General features: G+C 43.8%; 1 protein-coding gene across 15 annotated transcripts in view; it reads right to left on the bottom strand.

Annotated features, from left to right (window-relative positions):
- The window catches only part of foxp2 (forkhead box P2), a 141,105-nt gene that overhangs the window by 77,014 nt on the left and 49,091 nt on the right, over positions 1-15,000 (bottom strand). For 13 of the 15 annotated variants that reach the window (XM_048267507.1, XM_048267512.1, XM_048267513.1 and 10 more), the window contains one exon: positions 6,323-6,501. The exons of the other annotated variants lie outside the window; for them this stretch is intronic. In XM_048267507.1, the coding sequence (XP_048123464.1) occupies positions 6,323-6,490 (168 nt within the window). In that variant the 5' untranslated portion in view covers positions 6,491-6,501. The remainder of the gene's footprint in view (positions 1-6,322; positions 6,502-15,000) is intronic. 15 annotated transcript variants of the gene reach the window in all.

Below are 15,000 nucleotides of genomic sequence, written 5' to 3'. Positions count from 1 at the left end.
CGACCCCCCCACCTCATTTTTCCTCCTTTCTTTCATTCATCCCTCTTTCTTTTATGCTTTCATTCAGGCTTTGTGCTCCTGTCTGCGCCTGTTTTTTTTTTACTCTTTGTTTGTGTCTGTCCCTCTGCCTTGGTTTATCTACAGGGCTGATGAAGTGAAAGCTGAAGCTTTGTCAGTGTGTGTGTGTGTGTGTGTGTGTGTGTGTGTGTGTGTGTGTGTGTGTGTGTGTGTGTGTATGTGTGTGTGTCTACTGTATAAAGACTCATCATGGTGACTTCATAAATTACTGCATCCACTCTGCATGCTATTGCTTAAGGCTGTGTGTGTGTGTCTGTGTGTGTGTGTGTGTGTGTGTGTGTGTGTGTGTGTGTAAGAGAGAGTTGGTGGGGGTAATATGGATGCAAAAGAACATAGAGGGGTGACAGGCAAGTGTGGATGACGTTTCAACCCAGGCCTCAAGCCAAAATGACAGTCATTAGAACTCCCATAAGAGCATGTCCTGATATACCACCCACCCACACTCCCCTCCTATCATACAGACACACACACACACACACACACACACACACACACACACACACACACACACACACAATGAGCACTAGTGCACTTGCCTTATTAAAAAACATAAATTATTAATCAGTTGTATTCATATAATTTATAAACTATTATTATTATTATTATTATTATTATTACTACTACCAACAGCATCACCATCATCTTTATCTAAAGCATTATGTTTAGACTGAATAAGTAGAGCAATTAGCAATTGTAGAGTTTAAAGTCATACATCTGCATTACTACACATTCCTGTATTTCACTGTGAAATAACAGCTGGGATATTAAGCAGCCTCTGAGCCCTTTCGCTGATGGCAAACTTGCATAGCGATGTAGCTCAGATTTCATTTTCTCTAAAAATTCTAGTATATGTGTGTCTGGGTGTCTTAATGTGTGTGTGGAGGGGGCGGTGTCTGACATTGGCTGTCACACACGTCTCATGTGAAATTCTCCTGCAGCTAAACAGTTGGGTTAATTGCTGTCACTGTTACAGTGATGCCACCGGCACACACACACACCAGCACACCAGCACACACAACAGCACACACACTCAAACACTCGATACGAAGAACCACGCCACCAGCCCGTCACCAAAACACAAACACACAAACTACACACTTCACAAACTCACTGTCAGTACGGAGCACAATCACATAAACACCCACACATACTCCACACTGGACAACATTTAAATGGAAATTCAGAGAAAAAGACCAACACTGAAACACACCTATGAAACTCTCAACAACCCTCATGGCATCAATTTTTTACAGAAAACAAAACTCAAAAAAACAAAACTGAAAATTGTTGTCCCATTACACCGCTGAACTACGGCATTCCATTTTATTCATCAAAACGAATCAAATCCATTTTTTGGGTTTCTCACAACTCTCTCATCTGGGCACAATAAAGAAGACACACAGTCTGCTGTATTTGTTTCGGACTGTGGCTCCACCATGCCGCATTTCTGATATGTACTTTAGTTAAACTGGTCACAACAGATGTACAGTACACAGCCTCTCTGCCACACAAATGCAGTAATCTGAAATACTAGATGCCGGCAGTGGTTCTAAGGTGCACTGTAATGCTCTTGGCCTGTATACCCATGCAGCAATTATGAGGCACAGTTAAGTGATCTGGGACCATAGATACATGATTATTATTATATAGATGTTTTTCTCTTCTCTAAAGCTTAGCCTTATAGATGGCAGTGAGCCATAGCTCTGTATAAGTCATCAATCCCGAGCTAAACAGCACATGGATTATGCATCAGTGTAATCAACTAACAGCACCATTAAGGGACATTACAGTATAGATCAGTGGATCGATGCTAAGCCACACGCATTACAATATTATTATTACCATGTACTACAACATAACCTCAGCACCCAGCACAGAGTCAATACTCTGCTGTAGGAAGGCGTGGCGTATTAGAGAATGTGGGGAGGTTATCGTTCCTGTGAGCAGAAGTCAAAGGTTTTTTACTCACTTTGGATAAGGGTTATTTAAAGAGTGGGCAGATGTGGTATATTTAGAGGGCTTTTGAAGACACACACACACACACACACACACACACACACACACACACACACACACACACACACACACACCCCAACATATTTAATATCTACACACACAGACATACACACCAAAATATTTAATATCTAAACACACACACAGACACACACACACACACACACATCTGATTTAAAATCGAATTACACAGGAATTGAGAATGAATAATAGCCATGCGTAGAAATGCACCAGACATCAGAGTGAGCATACAAAAAAATAAAATAAAAAACGGTGTCCATGACACCAAACCCTCTCCCTCCACTGCCTATCCTCATCCTCACGTTCATTTGCATATTTCTAATTCTCATATTAGCTTCCAAAATCAGGCCTGAAAAACAATCCACTGCACACTGCTTTATTAATCTCAAACAATGCTAATAAAGACAAACAACAAACCTGACATATTAAAAACAATCAGGCACTCCGATATTGAGCTAACGCCAGCCTCGACACAGACAGGGGGAGGCCGGTAAGTCTCGCGGTCTGATTCACCGTCTTGCCGGACGTGGATGTGGCCGGGCTCAAGCAAGAGCCCACCCGTAACATGAGGCGGCCGCGGCCGCGTTAATTATGACTGCAGGTGGTATTTTGGCAATCCGGCGGGGGGGGGGGGGTGAGCGAGGCCGAGAGCCAGAGAGGGCTCTTCAGAGTTAGGGCTAATCCTCCCTGGACCCCTAAATATCAGATCAATGTGCAGCTGCAACAACACCGACCCGGCCCACACCCTCCCAGCCTTACACACACACACACTGAAAACAGCACGTCAGGAAACTCCTTGCACACCCAAACAGGATTTACACCACTGCAAAAACATCACTTTTAACACACGTGATGAAAAAAGAACACACTCGATCTGTCTCTGTCTCACTCTATTGTGTGTGTGTGTGTGTGTGTGTGTGTGTGTGTGTTTGTGTGTATGTTTTATGTGACTTAACCAGATGCCAAGTATATATGCTGCGCTTCACATTCCAACCACAAAGACTGTGCATTTACCGTAGGCATTCACATCCACCCACCCACTCATTCACCCAGCCCCACACACACACACACACACACACGTAGCACCTGATTCAACATGCTCATGTCCCTGAGCCCATCTGAAAAGCCCTGAGCCAGCACCTAAAGGTGCGCACACGCTCCAGCACACCGTCTCTCTGCGGTTTGGTGAGACGAGAACACAGAGGGAGAGCGAAAACTCAGAGACGAAAAGCGTGTGTGTGTGTGTGTGTGTGTGTGTGTGTGTGTGTGTGTGTGTGTGTGAGAGAGAGAGACAGAGAGAGCATGCGTGGGTGAGTGTCTGCATGTGAATGTGCATGTCTGTGTGTGTGTGTGTGTGTGTGTGTGTGTGTGTGTGTGTGTGTGTGTGTGAGAGAGAGAGAGAGAGACTGTGTGTGCACGCGGACACACACTAGAAGCAGGAAGTGTGTGAAGTTAACAGCACAAGGCCCCTGCTTAAAAAGCCTCTGGAGGCCTGTTAGCTGGACCTCTCATTTCAATGTGTCTGTCTGAACACAGACAGAGCAGAGCCAGAGAGAGAGAGAGAGAGAGAGAGAGAGAGAGAGAGATGGAAAGGGGGAAAAGATAGAGGAGGTGAGAGGAACAAAAGAAAAGAGGGAGAGGGGGCAGGCCATGAGAAAATAAACAAGAAGAAAAGATGGAGAGAAGCAGAACTGTAAGAGGAGAGGACAAGAGAAGACAGGAGAAGAGAGGAAAATGGGGGAAAAGGGGGATTTGGTCAGACGTTTTATCAGAGATGAGTGACTCTTGCCTCTCAAACACACACACACACACAGATACATTTTTTTTCATAGTGAACCCACATTGTGAACCCAAATCCTCATACACAGCAACACAGACAGTCACATAAAACAGACAAACAACTACAACTAAAATTTGAATTTAACATAGAACTGACCTCTGCAACGAATACAAAAACAAATAATATAAAACCTCAATAAGTGAAATGTGTGGTTAACAGCACTGAGGCCAGTAATCCAAGAGGAAATTAAATACAGAGGATTTCAAAATAAAGGCCTAATCCTGAAGTGTATCATGTGCACAGACTAGAGGGAGACTTCTGTGACACCCACCCACCTACACACATAGGACATTGAGGACACGGACACACGGACACACACACACACACACACACACACACACACACAACAGGACAGGGCAGGTCAGTCTTGTGTCTGCAGTCTATCACGAGACATTCACAGTCTCTCTTTCTCTCTCTCTCTCTCTCTCACACACACACACACACACACACACACACACACAGACACACACACAGACACAGACACATGTGTGGATGTGCACATATAGGGGCCAGGTTAAAACAGAAGAATAATGAGAGAGGGAGGGAATTGACCCCAATCAGAAGCGTGTGTGAGACACAGGCAAGCACATGATGAATGGAGGTGAGTGCCGATGCCGCTGTAATCACCAGCTGCAGCAAGTGTGTGTGTGTGTGTGTGTGTGTGTGTGTGTGTGTGTGTGTGTGTGTGTGTGTGTGTGTGTGTGTAAGGGGGGTGTTAGTTCAGAGAGGCCTCCAGGACACGCTTCATTCTGCTAGAACGGCTCCACACTGACTACAGGGCTTCAGCTGTCCCTACCAGCACGGACACACACACACACACACACACACAAAACAAGCAAGCAAGCATACACACACAGACACACACATCTTTGCAAAAAAATTTGCAATATTGTAATAGAATGTATCAAAAAATGACAGAAAAATAACAGATTTACAAAACACACTAAAATAGCTAAATATTACACGCAAAGTCCTATTGATCTTTTTTTTTACATTTTCACTCAATGTAAGAGCCAATAGCCGTACTCTCCTCACCACAGAATGACACACATCAAAAGAGCATTCACATAAACACGCCTCACACTCTCAATGACACTGACTGACACACACACACACACACACACACACATAAAGATGTGCCCTAAGTCTCTCCATCAGCATAGCCACCCCAATCCCAGCTCTTTGGGCAACTGTCAAATCAATCACTCACTCAAAGAATAGGCACACGAGAGCCTGACCCGGCTCTGTTTCAAATAAAACACGTGCACATGCACACACACACACACACACACACATAGAGAGAGAGAGAGAGAGAGACAGATAGCAACTCTTTCTTGCTCTCTAGAGAATAACATCACACCAAAATCAATAACCTCCAACCATTTCATAAATTTAATAAACAACATTCCAAAATGTATGAAGCGTTTGTATGCACAAACAGACACACACATATGCTCATACATACACCCACACACATCCAGACAAAAAGCCAGTCACACATATACACTTAGTCTAAGTTAAAATGAGTCAAAATCAAATAAAAAAAGAAGTCTTCCATTCTGAGAGCTTTAGAGAGCTGAGAACAACCTCCTTTGGGGGCCCTCTAGTGGATGGCACAAGCGCCAACACACATGAAGACGCGCGCACACACACACACAGAGACAAACTCCCACACGCGGAAAGCCCAGCATGCCGGCTCCTAGACCGCACTCTCTCCCGCCTGCCTTGCACACACATGCGGGCACCCACACACACACACACACACACATGGCCTCATCCGTGGTGAATTGCATACACAACAAATATTAAATGACTGACAAAGGAAGAGAGAGACTGCAAAAGACTAAGTTAAAAAATAGACAAATTCTGCTTATGACAGCATGGATATATATATTTTAAGATTCTCACTTTTCAAAGAAGTATAAAGTCATATTCAAATTCTCCATCACATTACATATCCTTGTGTCTTTCCAAAAAGCACACTAAGCATACTTATTTACAACACTCACATTTTTTTTAGCTAAACAAAAATAAAAACACATAAACAAATCACAAACAAACACATAAACACACACACACACACACACACACACACGTGTGCCCCATCACTCTGTCCTACACTGAAAAAAAAAGAAAGATCCCACTTCCACTCTACACCCAAACAGTCACGCTCCTTAGCAAGACAGAGTGTGCAAGCGACAGAGAGCAGCGAGACAGAGAGAGTGTGTGTGAGAGAGAGAGAGAGAGAGGGGGATAGCGAGAGAAGCAGAGGGGAGACAGAGAGGGAGAGAGGGAGAGAGGGAGAGGGAGAGGGGCGAGAGCGAGAGAGCGCGAGGGAGAAGGAGAGAGCGGGGAAGAAACACAACTTACCTGCTGTTGTTGGAGATGCAGCAGCTCGACTGTGCTCACATCCCCGCTTGTGTCAGTGCTCAGTCTGCCGTCGCGCGCGCCAGCATCTAATTGGTTGCTTAGGTTGCTCAATCCATTTTGACTCAGTGAACTGTTGCTTATTGTCTCTGTGGCCGTCTCTTGCATCATGATTTACAAACCTAGGAGGGATCGAGAGGCACCCGTTAAGGCTCTTGTTGTGTACCCCCCTTTTTTTTCCCCTCCTTCTTATTTCTTTTTTTCCCTTTTCTTTCTTTTTTTTCTTAACGCCTCCATTATCAAGCTGTGTGCCTCTTTTGCAAATTAAAGCATTTGAGGAGGGGGAGGGGGTGATGCAAGAGGAATTATGCATTCATTGTGCAAATGAAGCCATACAAAGAGATGCAAGTGCTTAGTGTTTTTTCTGTTTTAAATGGGAGTGGGGCTTGTGTTTCTTAAAAAAGAGCAGCACGAAGCAAGAGCTTCGACTCTACATTTCATATGCATCACAGAGACATGAGCTAAAATACTTCTAAAACTTTAATTCATATTTGTTTTTTTTTTTTTTTTTTTGTTTATGTATATTTGTTTATTTATTTATTTATTTGAAAATGTACTTTTTGGAGGAAAAACAAAACATCCGAAGAAACTGTTTAATCTCTTTTAAAGCAAAAACACATATGTGACTGCTACATGCCAAAGACAACATCACATCTCTCGGTCACACTCAAAACACACGTGCACAAACAAACATATGTCCTTACACTTTTTTGAACATTTCTATTTCTTTTTTTTAAAAGGCAAACCACCTAGTCTGATTTTTTTGGGATCTCTATCTCTCTCTCTCTCTCTCTCTCTCTCTCTCTCTCTCTCTCTCTCAGATATCCTCGGTCTTGATCCTGTCAGGCTGCTACAGCTCCGATGCCGCTCAGCTGATGCTGCTTAATGACGCACAGCTAATCAGGCAAAATTAAAATTTGGTGTGGGGGGTTGGTGAAGAAGGGGGGGGGGGGGTAGTCACATGGTCTAACCTGGTGATAAACGATATAATGGGCTTTTCCCTTGTTCTGCGGCTAAAAAATATCTGCCTGCAAGGCTCTACCAGAGAGAAACAGAGACAGAAATAAGGTGAGAGAGAGGGAGAGAAAGAGAAAGATCTCACATTGGCTATTTTTTTTAATCAGTAGCTCAGATATTCATTTATTTTCCTGACATTTAAGACATGGCTGGCGGTGAAGAGCAGGGCAATTAAACAGTGAAGTGTGCAACACAATCAGACACAAGCCACTCCATGCAAGTCACAATCTTTTAAAAAACAGCCACAAACTATATATATATATATATATATATATATATATATATATATATATATATATATATATATATATATATATATATATATATATATATATAGGGCCATTCATTTAATTTCTAATAAACCTCTATGTGCATAGTGTACTTAAAATAATTGTACTACTAATAATAATAATAATAATAAAAATCTATCAGGAATATCACTAATGATTGTGCTAAAAACAGCATAAATTATGCATATCACCTCCTCTCTCTCCTAATAAATGTTTTATCATTTTCCCTGCATAAACGCTCCATACTTTCAGCACGTGGACCAAGAACCCTGCTAAGATCACTGGAGATGCTTACCACACATAAAAGAGACACTCCAACCCAACAAATGAAATTCAAGGTGCCGTCTGCATCGCGCGCACACGCACACACACACACACTAACACACCTCCCCTCCTCTTTACATGCACCTTTCTTCTGTCAGTCAAAATGCCATTATCACTCATACATTCTTTGGCTGCTTTTTTAATTCTGGTTCTCTACTTTTTTTTCGCCCTGTTTGTGCCACAGGAAAATTCCTATGATGTGTCCCTGATTCAGATGAAGAGTAATGTGTCAAAAAATATCCTTACTGCCTTTTAACCATGGAGCAGAAATTCACTTTTGAGAGAATATTTATGAGCATTTCTCTGAATGGCAATTCTCACCTATTGACTTAACCTCTTTTTTCCCTTCTTTTCTTTCTGTGTGTGTGCATGTGTGTGTGTGTGTGTGTGTGTGTGTGTGTGTGTGAGAGAGAGAGAGAGAAAGAGAGAGAGAGGGAGAGTGCATGTGTGTGTGTGTGTGTGTGCAGTGTGCACAAGTGTGTGACAGAATAATTAGAAACAGCCTTTGAAAGAGGACCAAGCAGAGGCGACACAGTTTAGCCTTGACAAAATACCCCAAAGACATTTGCAAATTCTTCACATCACATATATAACACTAATTATGCCCGTAAAAATAATAAGAAGAAAAACACACAAATGCATACCTCAAACACACTAAACTCAGTCACACTCCTCTCGCCTTCCTACAAACATGTGCGCACACACAAAAACACACATCTCTGAAAAAATGTAATGGGAACTTAAAAAAAATTTTTTTAAAAAGAGGAAGTAAACAAGGCATCAGAAAGGACAAACTGCCTAAGCTTAAACACACACACACACACACACACACACACACACACACACACACACACAGGTACACATACATGCATGCAGGTGACAGCTGCCAAAGAACCTCAGTAAACAAGAGAATAACAGAAAATCATCAGCAAAAGTGTAAAGGTCAAGTATGAGAAAAGAGATAAGGAGAAATGATATAGAGTGAGACAGAGAGAGAGAGAGAGAGAAAGAGAGAAAGCGAGAGAAGAAGGAAATACAGAAAGAAAGACAAAAATAAAGAATGAAGGAAAGCAGGAGAGAAGAAGGCAAGGAAGGAAGGAGAGGCAGACTGTAACGAGTGCCACCCTAATGAATCTCAGCAGAAGAAAACACAAAAGCTGCTACCCAGACCAGACCAGGCTGGGGGTATACGTATTCTAATGAGGCATAAATTTTACATGCCCCCCCGTTTCAAATATTCACAGTGAACCAACTTGATTGCCGTTACCAGCGCTTTATGAACAATCTAATGGAGTGCTTTTTCTGTGCAAGGAAACTTGAAGATGTGAGGAGAGGAATGAAAGCTGTAAGCCGAGATGGAAGACAGAAAGAGAGAAAGAGAGAGAGAGAAAGAAAAATGGATCTTTTAATGACAGGTAAATTATGTACGATTCATCTCAGAAATGTATTCAAAAATTCAAATGAGAAATGGAGACCTCCGCATCTCATTTTGATGTCTTGGATGAAAAAGGGCTTTTACATTATTTAAAAAAAAAAAAAAAAAAACACTACCTGAAATACACGGTTACATGTTCAATTATTAACAGAAAAAATATAAATGAACAGCTACAAAATAATACAAAATTAAGAATGGGTCATTAGTATATCTAAATTTAAATATTCACTATGCAGATGTATGCAAAGCATATTCAGAGAGATCAGATGGTGCTTTAACCTTAATGGCAGTGGTGAGATAAATTAATTAGCCATCCGAACGCAACATTCAAATCTGCCAATTACAATGTCAATTAGGTACACGGGACGGTACTGTTCATCTGCACAGCCGTGGAACGGTGGAACCAGAGATGTGCCTCACTTCACCAAATTTGATCGCTCAAGTGTCACTGACGCACTGCACTCCCAGAGAGAGATGGACAGAGAGAGAGAGAGAGAGAGAGAGAGAGAGAGAGAGAGAGAGAGAGAGAGAGAAGGAGAGAGATGGATTGGAGAAGAGGTTGTGAGGTTGATACTGAGCTGTGTATGAGTATGTCCCTGTTCATGAGGGTTAGTGTGACAAGGAGACAGAGAGATGTATGTGCGTCTGTGTGTCTGTGTGTGTGTGTGTGTGTGTGTGTGTGTGTGTGTGTGTGTGTGTTGGTCACAGGTCCCTCGGCCCTGAAGCAGAGGCCCTGGGGGCCAGCAGGCTGACTGTCAGGACTACCAGCCTGTTGTCTCCCCTAAAAAACAACTCAGGCAGAAGGGTGGCTCCAGTGTGACAACATGTACAGCTCTTGTTAGTGTATCACTGCCTCGATGCTTGAGTTGGTGTGTGTGTGTGTGTGTCTGTACATATTTATGTCAGCAATGTTTGTGTGTATGTAAACTTATATGTGTATGTAGGCATATTGTTTTTTCTTTGTGTGTGTGTGAACGAGTGTATGTGCGCACACGTAAATGCATGCAGAGTGGGAAGCCAGAAAATGTGTGTGTGTGTGTGTGTGTGTTTGTGTGATCCGTCATCCTCTAAATCACTACTGTCCCATGTTTAAACACGTCCCGCGCTTATCACCGCATCTCCCAAGCCATAATAACCAAATGAAGAGTGCTTATTACCCAAATCAACACGACTGCGGCGCACGGCCCTCACCGCTGCCCATCCCACACACGCAACCCCGCACATGGACTCAACTACCCAGCACACACCACACACACAACTACACACAGACAAGGCAAAAAAAGACACTGATCGCCACTGCAGCTGTCTATACCACTCCAGTGCATTGGATAACCTCGCCAATCAAACAGAGACGAGAGGGGGGGAGAGAGAGGAAAAAGAAAGCAAGCAGAGATATACATACAGAGGAATTGTCTGAGCGAGCCGCTGAATAAAGACATATTATTTGCCGATCTTAACTGCATCCCCCCTTCTTTGTGTCTGATTCTTTCTACTGGCTGCAGCAGAAGACGGCTGTTGCTGCTCGCCGCTGTAGCCCCGGCTGCGATTCCTCCCTGGCTGTGTCAATGTTTGCTCGCGAATCCGACGCTGTGCAAATCTGCCTCCCCCATCACTGGGAAGGATCCCAGACAGAAGCCTGACAATGCATTCATACGCTGGGGCCCACAATTTGGGGTGTGTGGCGTGTGGCGTGTGTGTGTGTGTGTGTGTGTGGGGGGGGTTTTGGGGACAGGGGACAGGAGGTGCCTGGAGAGGGAGAGAGAGAAAGACAGGCAACCAGGGCAAGAATACGACACAGATGTTTCACACACACATACAGAGAGAGAGAGAGAGAGAGAGAGAGAGAGAGAGAGAGACACTTGCAATCACAATACTAAGGTGGTGTGTGTATGTGAGTCTGTGTCTTGTGCTTGTGTATTCTCCATCTTTATATGGGACCACTTTTAAGGACCTCCTAATTAACGAGGACCTTGCCATCTTTCCCTGTCAACAGGGGCATTCTCACCTACACCCCCTCCATCAACACCAACACCATTGTGTGTGTGTGTGTGTGTGTGTGTGTGTGTGTGTGTGTGTGTGAACATAAACTTTCAATGGGAGTGGTCACAGGACAAGTGAGAGGCAAAGTTGATAGTCCCAACACACACACACACACACACACACACACACACACACACACACACACACATCCTGTCCTTGAAAATAAGGATGCGACTTCTTTTATTACCCCAAAGCCCGGTCATGACGAAGTGCTGATGTATGAGTGTGATGAATGCGCGGGCATGCAAAGTAGCATAATGATTACTTCTAGACCGCGCCATGATCGCTAACTCCGTGATCCACAAAGTCTATTCATTATCAGTTGCACGGCGCAGATTAGCCCAGATGGAGCGAACGCAGGAAGGCAGGAGAAGGGAAGAAGAAATAACTACAGAACAAAAAAAAATAAAAATTACATTTCACAGTCTGCTGGCTGCTTCGACTCCCGATCAAGTTAAGATATGGATACCATTTAAAATAATCAGAAATTCTGTGCTTCACTGAAGTTAATTCATCATTGCCATAAGTTACAATGCATACATAATAAAGAAATCCAGTGGTGGTGCATGCTGAAATATTTCAGACTTCAGATTGCTTAATAAATCAAAATGGCACATTTTCGGACCTGATTAAAAACACACACACACACACACACACACACACACACACACACACACTAAGCAAGGGAGTGTGGGGTGATGATGCAACGCCTTGGGACGGATGTAGGGTAATCTAAAGTTTCTCTTTGACCTTAATTTGAAGGTGCGCGATCCTCCCATCTCCCCCATCTCCGGCCCCCTGTATGTGGTGCGGTGAGGAGCTCGGCTGCAGCTCCGAGCGGAGCCAGCCACGATGGGGCGGCGGAGCGAAGCGAGAAAGCAGGAGACTCGGACACTTTTCTCTTCCCCCTGACGATCCACATTCTTAGCGCAGAAACACTCCTGAAGATTAACTCCAGACACCCCCTTTCCTATAGACCCCCCCCCACACACACACACACACACACACAGATGCACCTCACCTTAACACCCAACGCCCACTCCCCGTATCTTGGTGGTAAAAGCTAACCGACAGGCGCGCGGTGTGCTCAGAGGAGCCCGTACAAGAGCATTAATGACTCTCATGCAGACCCGCGCCGCGCTACGCTAATGCTCTCCGCCTTTTCTCAATCTCCGAGCAGCTCACAATGAAGGAGATTGCTTTATAGGTGGGTTGGCCGCCGTGTGTGTGTGTGTGTGTGTGTGTGTGTGTGTGTGTGTGTGTGTGTGTGTGTGTGTGTGTGTGTCGTGAAGGGGGTGGACAAAGACAGGGATAGGAAAGAAAAAAAAGCATATTTACAAAAAAAAAAAAAAAAAAATCAGGAGTAGAAAAATGAAAAGAAGCAGATGAATAGGAGTCCTTTTTCCCCTCCTCTTGTTATGGATTAACATTATGCTGAGAAATGGAATCAAACGTGGCGGTTATCTGCGGGCTCAATGAGAGCGGGCTCTTAAAGACTGCCGCCGTCCTTTTAAATCATCTGCTCAAGGGCCAATAAACACCAGTTAGGTGATACCAGCCATTCTGGGAAGGATGTTCCCGACTTAATTCTGCTCTATTTACATTAAGGAGCGAGTTGAGGGCCAAGATAAAAAAATATTATTGTATTGCCAAAAAAAGGAAAGATATGTAATAAATAAAAAGAATGAAACATGGTTTGTGTGTGCATTTATGTGTGTGTATGCGCGCGTGTGTGTGTGTGTGTCATATTGTTATATATTCAAGACACAAATTTAATTTATAATGCCCTATCTTTCAGTGTACAAGTACAAATTGGTAATATCCTGTATTTTGGTGTTCTGTGCTTGAGTGCAAAAATCATCTTTCTTAGTCAGGCACTGCAAATGATAAAACACCAAAAGATCATTTCAAATGAATAAATCTCCTCAAATCCCTCCACATACTCCTCTTGATATACAGTAAATTACCCAGGAGATGGGGAAAAAGAAAAAACCTCACATGAAAATGTCCATCAGAACCGACCCAACTCAACTCAGACTGTACAGCCCACACAGCGAAACTAACCCAGACCAGGTTCTGCGGTTCAGTACTGGCAGAGAAAACGCTGCCTCTCCGTCTCTCCCTAAGCACATTTTCCTCCTCTCTCTGCCGTCGGCAAGAAGAGAGAGAGAGAGAGAGAGAGAGAGAGAGAGAGAGAGAGAGAGGTAAGCGAGCTCCCCTCGTTCGAGTGTCGTCCCGCGTAATTAAAATTTTACTCATCAGAGCCCCGTACGCTTTCACCCAAACGCCGGGGCGGAAATGCAAGGTGGGCGCGCTCCGTTACCATGACGAGCGTGACGACAGAAAAAGGAAAAAAAAAAAACCCTCCACGGAGGCGGGGGTTCTCCTTCTCCTCGTTAGCATTTTTTGGGGCTAAATTCTCGTTAATTAATTCAGCTCACCTAATCAGGCATAATTGACCTATAAAAGAGGGAGGGCCTTCCTCCGCCTACAGATTCGTCTGTTCCAATCATCTTCTACAAGGAGGGGAGCTCCAGGAGAGAAAGAGAGAGGGATGAAGAAGAGAAGAGAAAAGGAGATTCCATCTGTCTTTCTTTCTCTCTCTCTTTAAACCTTAATTTTAGACAACTCAAGATAGAAATATTTACCAAACTGGGACCGGCATGGTGTTTTCCAGAATGTTCTACAGCTTTGAGAGGAAGAGAGAGGAGAAGAACGAGATGTGCACAATTACAGCCTGCTGGCGGCATAATTTCTCTTATTCCTCTCACTTTCACTCTCTCTCTCTCTCATCCCCTATTTCCCCTTTTTGGAGGGGGGGAAAGGGGGAATGTGTGTGTGAGAGGACAAGTGGGACATTAATGACAAGAGCAGCGGCCGCCACTGTCGCGTGCAAACACACACACACACACACACACACACACACACACACACACACACACACACACAAGACTGCTGGCGGGTGATACAGAGACATAGCTCATAGTGACGTTTCCAGTTATTCCTGGCTGATTAGGGTCATTCTGTCCCTGAGTCTGATTTATGCTGTCAGTCCTGCATCGATAGATCTTAATGAATTGGTAAATAAGGGTGAGGATTGCACTTGACAACGCCGCAACATTCCTCATTCATACCAGACAAGATTTATGTAGCCAATTAGGGGCCGAACAGGGGAGACTGGTCAGGAGAAAAATAATCTTTCCAGGGGAAAATTACCCGAGTCCTACTCGCGACAAAACAGATAATGGGGAGTCTTTAACACTGGCTTAGTCACAGAGCACCCAGCCGGGTACAGGCAGAAGGGGAGAGGGGGTGTGTGTGTGTGTGTGGGGGGGCAAGGGGTTAGGGGGTGTCAAAACTGTGCTTTAATAAAAAGAATGGCTTAGTTCCTCTTCTGTCTTACTAAAATCAATTTTTTTGCAAAGCTAGCCAGCCTTGATGCATGTGTGTGTGGGTGTGTAAATGCTCCAAATATAAATCATCAAATAATTCAAAAAGAATAATTACAGCAAGAA

The sequence above is a fragment of the Alosa alosa genome, chromosome 17 (assembly GCF_017589495.1).
Source record: "Alosa alosa isolate M-15738 ecotype Scorff River chromosome 17, AALO_Geno_1.1, whole genome shotgun sequence".
NCBI classification, from domain to species: domain Eukaryota; kingdom Metazoa; phylum Chordata; class Actinopteri; order Clupeiformes; family Clupeidae; genus Alosa; species Alosa alosa.
Note: the sequence above shows the minus strand (reverse complement) of the source record. Positions and strands in the feature narration are given on the sequence as shown.